The sequence below is a fragment of the Armigeres subalbatus genome, chromosome 2, assembly GCF_024139115.2.
Source record: "Armigeres subalbatus isolate Guangzhou_Male chromosome 2, GZ_Asu_2, whole genome shotgun sequence".
Classification (NCBI taxonomy): domain Eukaryota; kingdom Metazoa; phylum Arthropoda; class Insecta; order Diptera; family Culicidae; genus Armigeres; species Armigeres subalbatus.
The window spans coordinates 304,015,273-304,034,927 of record NC_085140.1 but is presented as its reverse complement, the minus strand read 5'-3'; the positions used below and the strand labels follow the sequence as shown (position 1 = coordinate 304,034,927).

Sequence of the window (19,655 nt, the reverse complement as noted above, 5' to 3'; positions counted from 1 at the left end):
TAACCGACCTCCCACTCGCAACACTCTCTCTGTATCCAGAAAAGGGCTCAACTTTCGTAGGGGTGACCGTTTCTCGATGAAATGGTGCTTTTCCAGCTGCCGAATTTCGCTTCTAAATCCATCTTCCTGCGCAAGACGAGTTAGCAGTGCTTTAGCTTTTGCCAGTTGTTGGGGATACAATACGATGGATACGGGTCTAGGTGCATCTGAAGAGCGCGAGCGGGCTTTAGACCGGCAGTTAGCGGCGAAACGCAAGCAGTATGCAACGACGTACAGAAGACGAGTGTAAGAAGACCAACGTATAAATAATGGATGAACAATCGTAGTTGACGTTACTGCTACCGTTACGGTGCGACTTTCGATTTCTGTTTCTGGTACGGTTGGAGGAATTGATATTGGCCAATTTTCTTGAGAACTTGCGAGCCACTTAGGTCCGTTGCGCCAAAGTTTACTGTTCATGAAGTCTGATACCGCCATTCCTCGGGACACTAGATCAGCAGGATTTTCGCAGCCAGCCACGTGATTCCAAATGCAACCGTTGGTGAAATGCTGGATTTCGGATACGCGATTCGCAACGTAGGTCTTCCAGTTGTGAGGAGGAGCTTGGATCCACTGAAGTGTTACAGCTGAGTCAGACCAGAAATAAGAAGCCGCAACCTTGAGATTAATGGCTTTCTGGATTCGTTCGTACAAATGGGCGCCTAGAACAGCAGCGCACAACTCCAAACGTGGTAGACTAATCTGCTTTAGGGGGGCTACCCGTGATTTTGACGCTAGCAGACAAATTCGAACCTGCCCTTCAGCGTCTTCACACCTTGAGTAGATGCATGCACCATAGGCGACCTCGGACGCATCAGAGAATATGTGTAATTGCACCGTGGCATTCGGAAGAAGGGCATATCTATTGATTCGATAGGTGGTGATTGATGGTAGCTCACAGCGTATACTTTCCCATTTGCTTCTTACAGATTCCGGCACAGGGTCGTCCCATCCACAAGAGAGCAGCCAAAGTTCCTGCATGAGTAGCTTGGATTTCACAACGACAGGTGCGATGAGACCAAGGGGATCAAAAAGACGCGCGATACTGGAGAGAATAGTTCGTTTAGTGGGCTGTTCATCACTTTGAATAATGCCGGATTCAAATCGCAGTGTGTCGGCTTCTGGCTCCCAGCATATTCCTAATGCTTTCACAATTTCATTTGGATTGAACTGAAGCGACGATTGAGTGCCAATCTGATCGTCTTTCAGATCATGAAGTACTTCAATTCGATTGGATGTCCATTTTCTCAATTCGAACCCTCCCTTGGCCAACAGCTCACACATCTCGGATCGTAGACGGATGGCTTCTTGTATGGTGTGTGCTCCTCCGATGAAATCATCTACGTAAAAGTTTTTTCGTAATGCTGGACCACCAAGAGGGTAATGGTAACCTTCGTCTTCTGCAAGCTGAAGAAGTGTGCGTGTCGCTAGATATGAAGAAGGTGCAAGTCCATATGTGACGGTTTGGAGTTCATAAATTAGTATCGGAGAATTGGGAGAAAAACGGAAGAGGATACGAACAAGTGATCTATCGTCAGGATGGAGCAAAATCTGGCGGTACATTTTCGCAATATCCCCGACTAGTGCTACAATATACGTGCGGAAACGAGTCATAATGTCCAGAAGGTCATCTTGCACCACAGGTCCTACGCAAAGTGCTTCATTAAGCGAATGCCCGGTAGAAGTCTTCGCTGAACCGTCAAATACGACTCGTATCTTCGTCGTCTTGCTGGAATATTTGAAAACTGGATGGTGTGGTAAGTAAAACACACAGGGCGGTTCTTCATCGTTTGATTCTACCTCGCGCATGTGACCAAGGTCAATATATTCCTGCATGAAGGCATGGTAGTCTGCCTTAAGACTTGGATTCCGTTCCAATCGCTTTTCCAGTAATTCGAATCGATGCAAAGCATTACTTTTTGATGAACCGAGTAGGGATGAGAAATTCAGTTGACGTGGCATGGAAACAACGTAGCGACCTTCTTGATTTCGTTTCACGGTGGACTGGTACATCGATTCACAATATCTTTCCTCTACGGAATAGCCGTCGTTGAGCACGAGTTCTTCGCTTTTCCAAAATCTCTCGATGCTTTCTTCTAGTGACACCATCGAAATGGCTACCAAACCAGAAACAGGAGTACTTGATGCCATTTCAGACTGAAGGAGTGTTGACGAGCCAGCGACAATCCAACCAAATACGCTGTCAACAAGAACCGGAAGATTGTCGGCCAACTGCAGGCGCGCAGAGCTGGGGAAGAAGGAGTAGAAGTGCTTTGCTCCGAGAACAATATCGATCGGATGTGCCTTGTTGAACGAAGGATCGGCTAAGATTAAATCCCTTGGAATATTCCATTCTGTTGTGGAAATATTCTGAGAAGGGAGGTCTGCTGTCACTTTATCCATCAATAGGAAATTCACACCGCACGAAAACTGCTGGTTTCGAGATCTGACCTCCGTGTAGACTGACTGTCGCACCGGTTTGGACATCCTACCGGCTCCCTGTACCGTAATATTTACATTACTGCGCCTCAAACGCAGGACGTTTGCTAGCCGCTCAGTGATAAGGTTGGGTTGTGAGGCACTGTCCAGCAAAGCACGCGCAGGATGCTCTTGCCCAAACGCGTCCACGATGTGCACAACTACGGTCAATAAAAACACGTTCTCCCGCCTGTGCCATAAAGGAACGCTGGTTTCGACTACTGTACTGGGTTCTGCTGCAGTTATTAAGGAGTGTTCAGGCGTTTCTGTTGCTAAAGATGAACTGGACTGATTGCTCGAAGCTTCCAATGAAGTAGTGGCATGTTCAATCGATGTTGCACGGACAGAATCATCAACGAAGGAATGTAGAAGGGTGTGATGCCGTCGATTACAATGCCTACAATTCACCTCCGAACGGCAGTTGCGCCAAGAATGATCGGATTTCAGGCAGTTGAAGCATAGGCGCTTCGTGTCTACAATCTGCTGACGTTCTGGAAGTGGAAGACGCTGGAATTTAAAGCATTGTGCCAACATATGTGGTTGATTGCACACGAGACAGCGTTTTGATATGCTTGCAGTGGACGGGTACGATGAAAGGTGAGCAATCTGCTGCTTTTTCGATGTAGACGACGGAGGAGGAACGGAACTTACTGTTGCATGGTGATTAACGGAAATGGATTCCAAAACTCGGATTCTTCGTTGCAGAAACTCGATGATACAGCTGTAATTCGGATCCTTGACTGTAGACGCATGATCCTCCCATGCCTTGAGAGTGTCTTCATGAAGTCGAGTGCAAAGAAGGTGCTCTAAAATGGTACTCCATGAATCTGTAGGTTCCCCTAACTGGTGTAGGATTTTTGTATGCCGCTCAAACTCGTCGACCAAACTATGGAGAGTAGCTGCTGACTCCTTCTTCATTCGAGGAACATCAAAAAGTGCTTGAAGATGTCGCTTTTTCAATAGGTATTCGTTTGAGTAACGTCCCTTCAGAGCTTCCCAAGCGAGATCATAATTTGCGGAGCTGATGGAAATCGACTCTATTACTTGTGCAGCTTCCCCTTTGACTGCTGCTCGCAGGTAGTGAAACTTCTGGATATCAGGTACTTCAGTGTTCGAGTGTATGAGAGCCATGAAGGTGTCATGAAACGTGAGCCAGTGCTGGTAGTCCCCATCAAATTCAGGTAGCGAAATTGTCGGTAATTTCATTCCAGATAGAGCAGAGTGGGTGGAACAAGGATTGCGAGCGTTATGAGAAATAGGAGGCGGTAATTTTGAAACCAAGCTGGACTTTATTGCAAACAGGCGCGGTTCGACTTCTGCACGAAAACTCGCATGCTCTGCCCTACCTTCGTCCGTTGTGGTGATATCTTCAAGCGCAACTTGTACTGCTTCTAAAGATGCCCAAATGTTGTCCACATGGCTAATCCTCAATGGTACTTGGATCTGGTCCCGTTCGGCCAAGTAATCAGCTACAAAGGCCTCTGCCCGACCCAGTGATGCGAGTATAGTGCTCCTGCGGTGACGTAATTGCTGCTCCGTGGCCATCTTTGATCGGTTGGTGACGATGAAGGTTGCTGAGCACGATGATGCAAACCGCAGTTGGTGGATCTGGGAATATAGACACCACGGTAGACCCGACGGATTGAAAGTAATCACTTGGAAAGGTACTCACCTATTCCAAGGCAAAAATGTGCCTTGTATTAATTAAATCTGCCAACTGGAACCACAAGTGTGACAAATCAGCCAATGATGAATTGTCAATCCTCACAAAGATGGATTCAGCTGCTATTGGAGTCCACAAGGCACGAAGGCAATTGTTAATCCGCCAATCCAAATACAAAGGCTGATAATTCACCAGGTGAACAATACACAAAGGCTATTCTGGATACAACTCCTCAAAGCAAGATGTAGTTAGGAATGGCGTCGGATGATCCAAATCAAACGATGGTAATGGAGACACTCGTGCATGAAAGAATAGAGAAAGCGAAATCTAAAGGGTACCTGCGAGACCCGTAGAGCTTTATCGGACAGGTAATTACCTGGTACCCGATATAATCGAGCCTTGTATTCTTGACACTCTTGGTAAGCAAGCGATGATTGCAAAAACTTTACAATGGCGGCACCCAGGTCGAATCCAGAACTTTCCAATGGCGGAATCCTGGTCACGGCACCAAATTTATGATGAATCTTACCGCCAGGTCCGTGTTCGTTTTCCTACGTTGTGTTATTTTTTCTTTCAGGTCCAATTTATAGAGCGTCTACAGCGATCACCGGTAAGTATTTCTCTTCTTTCTTCTTTCAGGAAACAGGTTTCAATATTCCAAGCGAAACACAAGCACGTGTGAATGCACAAACAGGTAAGCACTTTATTAAACTTTTTAATTTGGAAATTCTTTTATTGGCACATCGAACACTGTTCTGGAGGAGTAGCTTAACAAGACTAAAAAAGTGGGTGCACTGGGTGGCTACAGCTGATATTAAAATAATTTTGCCGATAGATTTCACTCGTAAAAACTCGGGTGCAGCGCTGCCAAAATAACTGGGCGAACGGTGAGTGGTGACACAACTAAACTGACAGAAAGCTGCTGACAAATCCCACTCTGTTTGCTGCAGGGGCAATCGAACAGTTCATATCTGTTGTAAATTAATCAAGAACTCCTTACGCGCTCGACAGCAAGTTCCAAAACCGTACAATAAAGAAGTAAAATACGTGTCTCATTACTATTGAAAATATGACTGTTTGATTATCTCGTTTCGGCATCATATTCTGGATACAATCTTTTCAGATTATACTTGATTCCCAACAACTTCTTTTATTAACGTTAAACTCTGTGAATTCAAACCTCGAATGGTTACCGCTGTTACGACTGCTGTTACCCGCTAATATGTTTTTTTATTCTGCTGAAGGGTTCCTTACGGGTGAAGAATTCTGAGGTTCATCCGAAAGTGCATCTTCTGGAGATATCTTTTAGAAGAAATAGGAGGAATTTAGAGTAAAGAAGAATTTATTATATTTTAAGCTTCCAAAACAATCTCATCCCAAAAACAATTTTCTTACAATAATGAATGCAGGTTCTTTTCTTGCGAAGAAAATAGCTTCGAAAATATGCTGTATTATAGTCGTCGTCATTATTATTATTATTACAGTAATACATTCTGTACGCTATATGTATACAGTCATCAACATCCTCGACGCTAGCAAGCACCTCTACATAACTGCTGTTTGGCTCACGTGTTTTTGGACGCTGGGAACGCATGTGACCCTCGATCTCACTTTGAAAAGAAACCAGGCGCCGCTGCATGAGAGACCACGTTGGCTGGTTGGATGCCACCTAATGTTGCAATGTAGCTGCTAGTCAGCAGCAGCAGCCGAACGCAAGTGGCTGGAAATGTGACTCGCTAAAATTATGTCAATAATGGCACCGTGTCACATTTGCAAACAGTGATAATTACGATTCAGAAACCGGGGCAAACTGTTCTCTTCACCGGTCCAGCACTGCACTGGTAACGGTAATAAATTGATCATCATTCAGAAGTCAATTTAAATTGCGGAAATGTCAACGAACTGCTCTGGACAATTTATCATTCTCCCTGAACGGGTGCTCAACGCGGACATAATCATTCGGTAGACACGGTGTGCTGTTCGCATTGAGTTGGAAAAACCTTGAACTCTGGGCAACCTACAAATGGTACTTACACTACCAATTTGTTAAAGAACCCAATTAGCAAATTATCGGTGCAGAATATTCTGCTGAGCTGAGAAGATGCGCGAATGATGGCTTGTCGATGCCCGGCAGGACATGTTAAATGAGCAGCAGCTGTAGGGTGCCTTCAAGAAACCCCAACGTCAATCGGATGGGAAACAACGGGTAGCGAATCTTGCTTGTCGAGATCTGTTATCTGTCAGGTTTAGCGATTAACATGTCGTTCCAGCATGGCCTCCGGTTCAACAGGAGCTAAGTGTGTAACGAGGAGGCGCTAACTGTTCTTTGGTAAAAACCCATTTGAAGTCGGTTGGCTTGGTTGGTAATAATTCGTTTTTAATATATTGTTGCTGAACGGAGGTCATTTTTTTTGGTAGACATTGAATTCCATATGAAAATTATGCGAATAGATAATAGTGTCTCTTATAGTGGTGGTATTATTCTAGCAATTATAAGCACGGTTATGTAGAAAACCCCTAATCCACCTAGTGGTGATGATGCCTTATTTGCGCATTTAAAATGGTTAAAATGCATTGATCATTTCTTACAAGTAGCATAACTTGATCTCCTCATGATATTTTAGTACAAAATATTGATAGTGTCGGCTTATTTTTTATCTCTTATATCAATCGTGTTCATATCACATTTTGCTATCTAATCAAGATTTGATAATATTTAGCTATTTTCGTCTACTTGGCAGTGGTGGAAATCTACGAACCTTACTCACAAAACGAGAAGTAGGCACTGCAAAAGACTCACGAACATTTGTTTTGCCTTTTTCTTGCCTACCTACTACTCGCAGAGAAAACAAAAAAAACAAACCCCGAAAAATGTTCGTGAAGCTTCGCGAGTCATTCGGGTTAATTTGCCATTTGCCATTTAAGTCATAAAACAACATCGGAGCATGTTTCTCACTGATGTTCGAGCAAGAACACAACTGTTTATTGTTATTGTGTTTATGTCAAGTCAAATTTATCCATTGTATTTGAAGTAATCACAAATACTCGCGACCGTGATTTTCACTCCCGAACAAAACACTGCCCTGCTTTTTGTTTTTGCTCTGCCCGTACTCGCGAACAAAGCAAGCGCCAGAAAAATGCAGGCAGTAGGTTCGCGCGAGTGTGGCATTTTTGGTAGGCCCAATTACACTCTTTTCTTACTCGTGAAGCGAGTATTTCCACCACTGCTACTTGGTTACGAGCAAGTAAGTACAGTGCGTGTTTTAGTCGTCGCGAAAATGATAAATTATCTATTTGGTTTCGGTGGCTCATGCGCATGTATTACACTTTGCTCCGGTCGAAACATGCGCGATCTTCAATAGTTTGCAGTAGGCATCGAGCAAGTGAGTACAGAGTACTGCGCGTCCCATTGGTCGTCGAAAAGGCGGTTCTTCTCAGTTTTCATATGCCACCGGGCGTACATGTTTTAAGTTTTTCTCTGGCCACGAGACAGCAATTTAGTGTTATTTCCCATCCCATAGATCGCATCGCTTACCAAAGTAAATCCGGATAAATTATTCTTTGTTACTAAAACGATATCCTATTCCAAGACAATCATGGAGATGGAGAGGTATACTCGGTCTCTAGTAGCAACGAGAGTCGGACTAACATTTCTTTTCTTCCTATATGACCGTAAGGACGTGGCCAGCGCCGTTATTGACTTTGAATATTCGAGCTCCCAAAACGTGTACATTGAGAATGGGTATCTAATCCCAAGCCCTTACGATGCTCTGCGTGACGTCACCCATCTTCGCTTCGTGTTGTATGTGCTCTGAGTGATCGTATTCTGCATACAATGGCCTAGTGTAACGATATAAAAGTTCACGGTGACCCAAACCCTACCAAGCCAAGCCCCTTTTATCGTGTTCTCTGTACAATTTCGCAAATTCTAGTTAATCACGGAGTAGCAACTACGAATTGCGCGGTCATGATGCTCATGCTCACTTCTCAACACTGACTAGTTTCCGATGGTGTTTCTAAGATATTTTTCTAAAAGACTTTCCGAGGGAATTCCTGAAGTAATATCGGAAAAAGTTTGTGGAAGCATTTCCGGTAATTTATTTAAAGGAATTTCCGGAAGAAATTTGGAAACTGAAGGAATTCTCGAAGAAAAATCAATAAAAACTTTTGAGAAAATTTCGAAAAAAATCTCCAAATGCATCCCGAAATCAATTTTTAAAGGAATTTTCAAAATAAATTTCTGAAGAAATTTTCGAATGAGTATTGAACGAATTTCTGAAGAGATCCCAATCAAAACCAAAAGAAATGGAGAATGTTGTGAAGGAACTCCTGAGAGAAATGTTCAAGAATATCTTCCTAAAGTTAACTATACCTATTCCTATGATGGTCGTACACTCCGTAACGTACGGAGCAAAACCGAATGCAATTTCCTATTCCAGGTCGCTTGTTTTTGGGCCGCCAGTCGCCAGTCTCCCTGCACACCGATTGCACACAGCCAGCGAGTGCGGGGTCTACCCCGGAGCCGACGTCCTCTTTCAGGTTCTCTGCAGATTCTTTTTCTAGTATCTCTTCCGGCATACGTAATACATGTCCAGCCTACTGTAATCTGCCGTATTTTATTAGCCCACCTATGTCTGCATTTTTGTACAATTGGTACAACTCGTGATTCATTAATTTGTCTGCGGCATTTACCATTTTCCCCTACGCCGCCGCCAAGTATTGAGCGCAGTATTTTCCACTTAAAAACTCCGAGAACTCGATAATCTGCATCTTTTAACGTCCATGCTTCATGGCCGAACAGGGCGACTGGAAGAATGGACAATGTGTTCAGAGCTAGTTTCGTCAGTGTCTGTAGGTAGCTTCCTAAAGTTATCGAAGAATTTACTGGGGGAATTTTCAAAGGATTGCCCGAAGAAATCCTCTTGAAATTGCTAAAAGTTGTTTTGGAAGAATTGCTATGGGAATTTCAGGAAAAATTGTCAAGGAACTTGCAAATGAACCCCTAGAGGAATTTCGGAAAAAAAAAATCCGAAGGAATTCCCAAAAGAATCTTACGAAGGAATTCGTAAATTAATTTAAGAAGAAATTCCTAAGCAAATTTCCAAAGCTTGAAAAAATTTCCAAAGTAATCCGTAAATGAATTTCTCAAGGAGTTTTTAGAGAATATTTGGAAGAATTCTGAAACAAAGAATTTTCAAAAGATATATCCGAATTTTTGAATGAGTTTATGAAGGAATGTCGGAGAAAACTAAGAATGTCGGAAGCTCCGTCAGGAGTTACTTTGAAACATCTTTCGGGATATTCTTCGGATATTCCTTCAGGAACCTGTTCAGGATTTCTTAAGGAAATTTCGTCGTAGAACATTGCACGGAATTTCAAAAGAGTTCTTAGAATAATTTCTGAAGGAATTTCCCGAAGAATATTGTAATGATTTTCCCAAACAAATTTCTGAAAGAACGCGTGAAGAAAATTCTGAACAAATTCCTGTGGGAAATTCCAAGGAATACCCAAAAGAATTCGAAAGACTTTCTGGAATTCGTTTCCGAAGGAGTTTTTGTAGAACTCCTTGATGCAATTTCCGAGTGAATTCCCGGACGAATCTCCAAAGGAATTTTTAGAGCAAATTGCGAATCAATTACTGGAAACAATACAAAAGGACTTCCTAAAGAAATCTAGGAATTACTTTAGAAATACCAGTAGACATTTCCTCTGATATTCTATTAGGAAATTCTTCATAAATTCCTCCGTGAATTCCTTCAAAAATTCCTTTATGGATTCTTCCGGAAATTCCTTTAGGAATTCTTTTGGGAAGTCTTTTAGAAATACCATTGATTTTGTCAATTATATTCAAAAATTGATTTCAACATAAAAAATTGTTATATTAGAAAAACTGGAAAAGCAACCACAGTAGAGATTTATTTATTTTGCTAAATTGGTTTTCCAAATAAGTAAACTGTCCTAATAGCACAAATCAAAAAACAAAAAAAAAATGATTGAATAAATGGCCTGGTTGATTTCACAAAATAAAAAAAATATATTGTCAAGATAATTAATATGCTACTTGACTAAACTACAATGATTTGCCTACACCAGTGCCAGATCCTATAAGAGCTTATGTATTATAACAAACATAATTTACGAGTCACCTACAGGGTTAGGTTCCCGACTGAATGAGGCCAGGCATAGACGAATTTTAAAGATCAGTTCAATATTGTATGTATTAGGGTGGGTGTACCAATCATCGTCATTGTTATGAAAAACTTTTTTAAATAAAAATAAAAGGCATATGGATGGTGTTGATTCGTCAAGCAGAAGGTTTTCCTTCTTGCTCCTTATAACAAATGTGAAAACCACATTAATGTTCGTGAAAGTACCCAAAATTGCTTAATCCATAATAGGAACGCATGTACCAGTTGTGACACTATTCCTAATTTTGGTTCCTATTATAGCAAATCCCTATGTTTTCTTATGGGATTGGACATAATGGGACCACTAGGTGCAAAGGACGACAAAAATTAAGCAAAATCAATTTTTACAATCATGGTTTATTTGATTTGGAGGATATTATAGGTGTAATCCTGACATATGAATATGGTTCACTGATCAGAAAACGTTTTGGAGTGGTGTGATATACCACTTGGTGTATAATGCACTAGTGCTACAAGTGGTGCTATAGCCACGACTGGTACATCTACCCTATTCTACTTAATAGATTTAATCTACTAGATAAAGCCTCATTCATACTCCCAAGAACTGATCAACCAAGACACCATCACTTGAAGTAGATTTGAAATTGAATTCTGACGAGTTCCACTTTAACAACATATTCAACACATTTACGACTATCATAAGACGAGTTTAGTACTATTTCAATTCATTTCACCACGTTGTATTGCTTTAAAGATACGTATTTCGCCCTCGACTGTAAGGTCATCTTCAGTGTCTCGCACTTTACTCGACTCGACTCAAGTTATTTTTTGTTGCGATTAGCCATCGGCGTGTCAAAATTATGATCGCCGGCGTGCCGACCCAAAATCGTCGTAAGCGGCGGCGTGAGTAAAATCATCGACGGCGGTGGCGGCGCACAAATGTGGCGGCAAAATCTCAGTGTGAATGTACTGTCAACGAAGATATATCTTTCGGCTTCTATTTCGGCTTAGTGATTTTAATGGCAAATGTCAAATGCTCAGCGCCGTAGCGTGATGTTGGCCAGGTTGGCTCCTGCCAGTCGTTGAATATTTGGTGAATAGTAATACATAATTTGAATTTGACATATCTTCTTGGGCATATTATACCAGTTAACAATAAATATGAATGAGGATGTGATAAAAGAACTAATACACTTAGTTCTATTTCAAAATGCTGGATGTTTTTAAGACCCAACCAAGTCCACCAGTGATTCCAAACTACCGATAGACACACTCCAGAAATGGATTTATCTCGATTCGAATAAACCGATTCGTGATTTTCTTGATCCGACTAGGTCCTATCGTTATTTCGATCAACTCACTCCAAATTTTATTGAAAGCCCATTTTTATTCATCCAAGTAGGTCTCATGGCGATTCCGAAGATCATCCAATCCTCTCCAAAGTAGAGGTTTTCTTGATTCGACAATGTCCGGTAGCGGTTCGCCCAACTAAGGACAAATTTCATATTTAAAATTGATTGTCCTTTTTTTGTTGGGACCTAGAACCACTACGTCCATTGAGTTGAACTTTGGTGGTAAACTCCTGATGATTATTATGAATTATTTGCATCTTGCAGATTGATTACCCTTTGTCAAGTAAACAACCTAAGATGCGTCTTTTCCCAGTCGTGCCAAATTGAATTAATAAAACCCTCTACCTTTCCAGGAATTGCAGTCCAATTTTTTCCTGGTTGCATAAAGCCACTATTTGGTAAACTAGATCTACACTTGTACAATGCATCACAACTGCAGAGCAGATAATCCTAGGTTTCATGTCCTATGTTACAGAAACGACAGATATCATTCTTAACCCTTTTGTTACCGACAAAAAAAAAAACACCCTTACGTTACCGACAGGGTACCCGGGTACCCACGGACTTAAAATGATCATAACATTGTCAGTTTTCCACCGATTTTGACGATTTTGGTTGCTACGGATGCAGGAACTTACCCGCTATTCGATACATGTTACAGAGAACCGATTCGGATTACCTGGTAAGCGGAATTCCGGATTAACTGGGTGAAGTTCCAAAGTATGTGTAAATTGAAGATATATATTCAACCAAATGAAGATTTCTTGCGTTATGACTAATAAACTTCGTTGGAATTTTAAAGAATATAATTTAACTACGTTACAGAAGCAGTTTATGAATTAATTCCGGAACGGTTATTCCGGAAACAGGTTCCCGTCGGGCCTAAAGTGGCCACAAACTTATTCTGAAGAAACCCTGGCAATATGGGTATCTAAATTCATGAAATTGTTTCGGAAGCATGATCTGATAAGTAATTGGACCATAGGATGGTTTGCCAACGGACCGGTCATCCTGAAACAGGTTCCCGTGGGGCCTAATGTGGCCACAAACTCATTCTAAAGAAACCCTAGCAATATGGGTATCAAAATTCATGAAATTGTTCCGGAAGCATGAACTGATAAGTAATTGGACCATTGGATGGTTTGACAACGGACCGGTCATCCTGGAATAGGTTCCCGTGGGGCCTAAAGTGGCCACAAACTTATTCTGAAGAAACCCTGGCAATATGGGTATCACAATTCATGAAATTGTTTCGGAAGCATGATCTGATAAGTAATTAGACCATTGGATGGTTTGACAACGTTCCGGTCATTCTCAAACAGGTTTCCTCATTTAAAAGAAACACTTGCTATCTTCTTTTCCCGTTGTTTCTTGTCAAAAAGACTTAAACATTCTTGACAGGTACTCAGAAATGATTTATAATGAACCACAGGCGCTGTAAGTATCATTGGTGTTTGCTGAATAATTGACAAAAATAAACAGAACGACTAAATTTTTCAAAAATGTTTGTGGTGACAAAATGGGTCAAAAACGTGACAAAAGCGGGACGTGATAAAATCGGGTAGAAAATGTGATAAAGTCGGAGGTAGATAAAATCGGGAAGTGACAAAATCGGGTCAACACTTTGTAACTTTTCACTTCTCTCTTCTCTCTTCTCATTTCTCTCATTTCACTTTTAAATTTTAACTTTCCACTTCTCACTGCTCACTTCTCACTATTCACTCCTCACTTCTCATTCGACCCAATAACAATTCGGCCTAACAGCCATTCAGCCTGATGAATTCAGTCCAATCTTCTTGGAAAAACATGTTTCCGAAAATATTCCAAGAATGTTGATGCCAGGGTGTCTTCTAAAAGAGTTTGTGGCCACTAAAGGCCTTTCGGGAACTTGTTCTAGGATGACTGTTCTGGTTGATATCCATCCTATGGTCTCAACTTTATGGATAACATATTTCCGAAATAATTCCAAGAGTTTTGATACCCATGTTGCCAGGGTTTATTCTAAATGAGTGTTTGGCCCCTACGGACCCTCGGGGAACCTATTCCAGAATGACCTTTCCGGTTGATATCCATCCTATGGTCTCAACTACATGGAAAATATGTTTCTGGAACAATTCCAAGAATTTTGATACCCATATTGCTAAGGTTGATTCTAAATGAGTTTTCGGCCCCTACGGGCCCTTCGGGAACCTGTTCCAGAATGACCATTCCGGTTCATATCCATCCTATGGTCTCAACTACATGGAAAATATGTTTCTGGAACAATTCCAAGAATTTTGATACCCATATTGCTAAGGTTTATTCTAAATGAGTTTTTGGCCCCTACGGGCCCTCCGGGAACCTGCTCCAAAATGACCGTTCCGGTGGATATCCATCCTATGGTCTCAACTACATGGAAATTATGTTTCCGGAATAATTCCAAGAATTTTGATACCCATATTGCCAGGGTTTATTCTAAATGAGTTTTTGGCCACTACGGGCCCTTCGGGCCCTCCGGGAACCTGTTCCAGAATGACCATTCCGGTTCATATCCATCCTATGGTCTCAACTACATGGAAAATATGTTTCCGGAACAATTCCAAGAATTTTGATACCCATATTGCTAAGGTTTATTCTAAATGAGTTTTTGGCCCCTACAGGCCCTCCGGGAACCTGTTCCAGAATGACCGTTCCGGTTCATATCCATCCTATGGTCTGAACTACATGGAAAACATGTTTCCGGAACAATTCCAAGAATTTTGATACCCATATTGCCAGGAATGAATTTGCGGCCACTATAGGGCCCATGGGAACCTATTCCGGGATGTCCGTTCCGAGTCCATATGATCACGTGGTCCTAATACGTTGGGAAGTCATAATCCTTGAATTTTCTGCGAAACTGGTAACTCAGGATGCAAGAAATCATCATTGGGATTCTATAAGATCAACTTCTCCATTTTTGAGACATGGTCTAGCAAATCCGGAACTCCGGTAGCCAGGTAATCCTGATCGGTCCTATGTGACATGGATCGGATAGAGGATGAATTTCTTAATCCATAGCAAACGGAATCGTCCAAATCGGTTGAAAACTGACGAAGTTATGGTCATACCAAAACGTGGGTACCCGGGTACCCTGTCGGTACGTTACGGGGTAAAAATATTCAGAAGCCCCTCCCCAAGCCCCCCCCCTTACTGGATTTTCATTTTCGTACCACCCAAACCATAATTTTGCCGAGTTTGAAGATGTCACGGAGTTTCAAGTTCCTGCGATGTTTAGAACCCTAAAAAAATTCACTTGAAAACGAAAAAGGTACCCGGGTACCCTGTCGGTAACAAAAGGGTTAATCTAGCCAACATTTTTCAAATGATATCTACTTGGACATTGTCCGTTTATAATGCCAGTAAGATACAAAGACAGGTTGTCCACTCGTCTGTGGAAACAAAGTTCCCTGATTTTCCAGGTGATTTACATTATTTTCTAGGTAAAAACAAACAAGCCACATATGCATTTTTGCAGCAAAATAATCAATTCAAACAAGTAAAAGTTGTGAAAAACTTTTTTCAAAAGAAACTATTGCTGGTCTCATAATATTTTTTTTCGTAAACTACTTAAGAAATTCTTAAGGAAATTCCACTAGGAATTCTTCCACAAGTTCATCCAGAAACTGCTGCAGTCATTCAATTAAAAATTCTCTCATGTGTTCCTTCCAGGAATTCCTTCGAATCGAAAATGATGAATTCAGTAATTTCTTCAAAAAGGGATCTCTGAGAATTGCTTCGAAATTTTCTTCAGGAATTCCTTCGGATCTTCCTCCAGGATTTCATTCAGAAATATCTTTACAAGAACTTCATTAAACATGTCAAGGAATTGCTCCGGAAGTTCCTTAGACATTTCCTTTAGGGAACGCTTTAAAAAATTTCTGGAAAAATTCCTCGAAAAAAACCTACTTCCGAAATTTTTTTTTGAGATTTCTTCAGCTGTTAGGAATTTATTTAGATTTTAATTCGGTAATTTCTTTAGAGAAACTTTAGAAAACTTATCAAGGAAATGTTCCGAAAATTTATTTGAGAATATCTTCGGGAATTCCTTTGGAACTTCTTTCAAAAATTCCTTCAGAAATTCATTTGGAATGTCTTTGTAAATTCTTTCAAGAGTTTCTTCAGAAATCCCTTTAGCAATTTCCTCAGAAATATTTTAAGGAATTCCTTTGGAAACTCCTTCAGGAGTTCTTTTGAAAATCCGTTTAGAAATTCGTTCGGAATCGGAAAAACAGTATGAGATTGCTAATGTCGTTTCCGTTCACGTGACTAACATCTAGTTTGTTTGGAGGATAGTATCACTACCGGTAGTGTCAAAGCAATGTTGATGATTCAACCTAAACATGCACTACAACATGATTTATGAATAATAAACGGTTAAGCTTTTAGAAGCATATTTTGGCAAAATAATTTAAATGGACGAGACGCCTTTACTGGAAATACCTTCGGAAAATGCTTCCGAAATTCTTTTGGATTTTTTCAGGAACTCATTCATAAATTTGCCTTGGAGATTCCTCGGGAAATTCCTATACGAAATGTTAATAAATTCCTCCAGGAATTTCTTCGGAACTTATTTCTGGAATTCCTAAAGAAAATTGTTCCAGGTATTTCTTTAAAAATTCCTCCAATAGCTTCTTTGGAAATTCCTAGACAATTTTATTTAGTAAATCTTCTAAAAAAAATCCATAAAAATGTATCAGAAATTGATTTTGATTGATATATTTATGAATAACTTTAAAAATTCCCTTGAATTTTTTTTAAGGTTTCCTTTGGAAAAACCATTCGGGATTCCTTCGGGAATTCTTTCGAAACTTCATTTAGCAAAAATCCTTCACAAATTCCATTTTTGAGAATTCCTTAAAGAATTCATTCGGTAGTTCCCCCATTGCTTTAAAAAAAACCTTGATATTTGATTTTTTTTCAATACATTCCTGAAGATATTTTACAAAGCAATCCCTCATTGATTTCCCGAATAAATTCCTAGATTTCTCTAGATTCCTTTAACGATGACAAAAGGTTTTTTTTGCCCATAGATCGAAACAACGATCCTTAAATGTTCAATTCATTTTTAGTTGTTTGTTTAGTTGTTGTTTAGTTTGATTGGTATATTTATTCAAAGTTGTGGATCATTTTCATCTTTTGAAAGAGTTTCACTTGTGATGTATTGATTACCGTGTATTGAAATTTCCCTGATTGTGTGAATTCCCTCATATTCCCAGGATTTTTCCGGTCAATTCCCTGACAACTCTAGGTTTTCCAGGTAGTAGATAGCCCGAAGGAGCTCTCTTTTTGAGCTCCAAGAAATTTTCGATTATGTACTGGGAATTATAAATCTCTAATTTTGCTTAGTAAGGCCCCTTTCTTACTAAGCAAAATTAGAGATCAAAGAGCAAAGAGCTCAAAAAGATTTCGCCAAGGGCGCTGCAAGTCCACGCTACGGCTCTGCAAATGCTACAAAAAGCATTGTATAGGTGAGCATAGCAAAATCTGCAAAGTTTTCTAATAAAAATATTTAAAAATATAAATTGATTTCTACACTGAAAAACAACAATTTTCAAATCCACTTTTTGATTTGAACAAAGTTTTGACCCAATTTAGGTTATTATGTTCGTTGCCAACCGTCTATACATAACAAGATGGGCACTTTTAGGAAAAAATATTTTTCCAACAAAAACTTTTCTTGTCCGAATTATTATTTTTTGCAAATCTTAACCAGTGAAAGTCATAATCAACTCAGAATGTAATTAAGCTCATTTTTTTGGAATATTTTGTCTAATTTAGCGAATAAGTATACACATAAGTATACATCGAATTCAAATATAATCGGCCTATTAGGATAATGATTAATCTTAGTGTGACGAAATAGAAACAGTATTTCCACCTGTTTAAACGTTGTGAGTAAACATTCCACATAATTCAGAACAGAAGCAAAAAAGTTATGAATAAAAAAACTCCAAAGCAATAAACTAGAGCAGCACTACGTCGCCAGCCATTCATAATGAATTTCACCATCATAAACCCTCATAAAAGTAAAAAGAGAAATATCAATTGAAATGTCGAGTTATTGAACCACTTATCCTGACCTGCCCTTCGGGTGCGATCAGCAACTAGCACCAGAGCCGTTAATGCTGCGAAGCATACACTCAACGATGCAAGGCTACATTCGCAAGTGGTGCTATGATCAGGGTAAAAGATCCAGCGAACCACACGGACTGGCGTCAACCAGCAGCGTCAGTCAGAGCCAGCATCGGTATCATTGACTTGACCAACTGTGTCCCAACAATCAGCAGGTTCAGAGGGTGCACATTCCGGGTGCAATAACAATTCCCACGTGGCCACTTTTATTTGTTCTTTCGGTGCCATTTACAATCGAATAGTTTTGGCATCGTATAAACGACAGCACGACGATGTGGTTCGAAGAAACGAATGATTGGAAAACCTCGATAGAGAAAGATAACGTCTTCAACAATATTACTCACCTGCTTCTTCAGTATGATGTGTTTGCCCTTCCAGTACTTCATCATTCCGAGGGCTTGAAGTGTGCTCACTATATCGTATGAATTGATGGCCATTTCCTGAAAAAATAAACCAATAGGGTTAGTGAGCGATGAGAATACACTAAATTAACATCGACGTACCCAAAATAATATAAAATATAATTCAGAAATTAGTATTTGAAAAGTGTCCTACAAAAACAGACCTAGACTCCCAGATAGTTACAATATTATTTTCTTCTTATCAGTTGGAAATATTTTTTTTTTGCAATTCCGGAAAAAAAATACCCAGTACGTGCTTGAGTAATAAAACTACCTCAAATGGGTTGCATAAAATCCATAGTAGCATTCATTTGGGTGCCATAATGGAGAATCAATATAAGAACAGAAGTTACATGACCACATTTTGCTCAATTAGCTTGGGCGAACGTTCATATAATGTATTATCTGTATCGCATTTTAAATGAAATATGTAGTTTGATGGAATTGAAGAAGAAGAAGTTTGATGGACGTGACATCAAAATTCTCCAAAGGCAGGTTTACTTATCATTTCAGGGTTTTTTTTTCCTGTTCGGGTGTGCCACTGCGACCTGTTGGTACCCGTATCCTTAGTGTTTAAGTGCATGTTGAATTACTTCATTACTATTGATAAGCAATGCAGTATCGGTTTCGATACAGTTGTTGTTTTGTTTTCTCAAGAGCACCATGACAAAATCCCGCTATTTAGACCCTTCACAGAGAGCAATCCCATTGAAGGCGCGCCCCTTATCAATAGGAAATCAATCTTTTCTTGAGATAACAGAACAGTGATACTGTTTTTGGTCATGCATCGGAGCCCTAGCCACATCCTTGTCTTGCTTCTAGAATATCACCAGTAAAACAATGAAAACCCGGGATTTAGCTCTGTCTACAAGACCATTTCAAGCAAGAGAATTTGTTCAGTAATAAGAACTTCCGTGTGTTCCTCTCACTACCATTGTTCACCAGTTCAAAAAGAGTTAGTACAGTAGAGTATTTAAATCCCTAACTCGATTTTTCCAGCAGTCAGTTCAGCCTAGGACCGGGTACCGAGGTTTTTTAACTAACTGCTTGAAAAGTTGTTTCCGCTGCATACAGTCTAGCCTCAAACAAGAGGAATTCGAGTCTTTCAACTGTCTGCAAGGTAACATTAATTATGTTTTATTTCTGAGACTGCTGTTGGTAGCAGGGACTAAATACGATGAATCCTTAATTATTACAACTTATTGCCCTAGCTAGAAAAATGGATAAAGCTAGGGCTCTGTTTGGTAGATCTTACACCGCAACACACTACGTCAAAGTGATCTACCGTGTTATGGGAACACTTCATGGTTTGTCGAGCATGCGACATTCCAACTTGGGCTACATTTCAACTTAGTATTCTATTAGCATTTCCTCAGTTATTAATTGGTACAACCTGGAAACATCCTAGACCGGAACAAGA

At 40.2% G+C, this 19,655-nt stretch overlaps 2 protein-coding genes across 5 annotated transcripts in view; both read right to left on the bottom strand.

The window, feature by feature from the left end:
- LOC134212512 (histone acetyltransferase KAT7) overlaps positions 1-19,655 on the bottom strand; it is a 285,742-nt gene that overhangs the window by 54,891 nt on the left and 211,196 nt on the right. For both annotated transcript variants that reach the window (XM_062690466.1, XM_062690465.1), the window contains one exon: positions 18,179-18,274. In XM_062690466.1, the coding sequence (XP_062546450.1) occupies positions 18,179-18,274 (96 nt within the window). The remainder of the gene's footprint in view (positions 1-18,178; positions 18,275-19,655) is intronic.
- LOC134216656 (uncharacterized) lies at positions 1,247-4,357 on the bottom strand. Of its 3 annotated transcripts, XR_009980759.1 has the most exons (3): positions 1,840-4,357; positions 1,561-1,784; positions 1,330-1,466 (listed from the first exon to the last, which is right to left on the bottom strand). XR_009980759.1 is itself a non-coding variant. In XM_062695506.1 (2 exons), the coding sequence occupies exons 1-2, from the start codon at positions 4,060-4,062 to the stop codon at positions 1,380-1,382; spliced, it is 2,589 nt and encodes an 862-aa protein (XP_062551490.1). In that variant the 5' UTR covers positions 4,063-4,357; the 3' UTR covers positions 1,247-1,379. The 3 variants fall into 3 exon arrangements, 2 of the variants coding, with proteins under 2 accessions (XP_062551490.1, XP_062551491.1); XM_062695506.1 differs by having other exon boundaries at positions 1,247-1,466; positions 1,561-4,357; XM_062695507.1 differs by lacking the exon at positions 1,330-1,466 and having other exon boundaries at positions 1,604-1,768.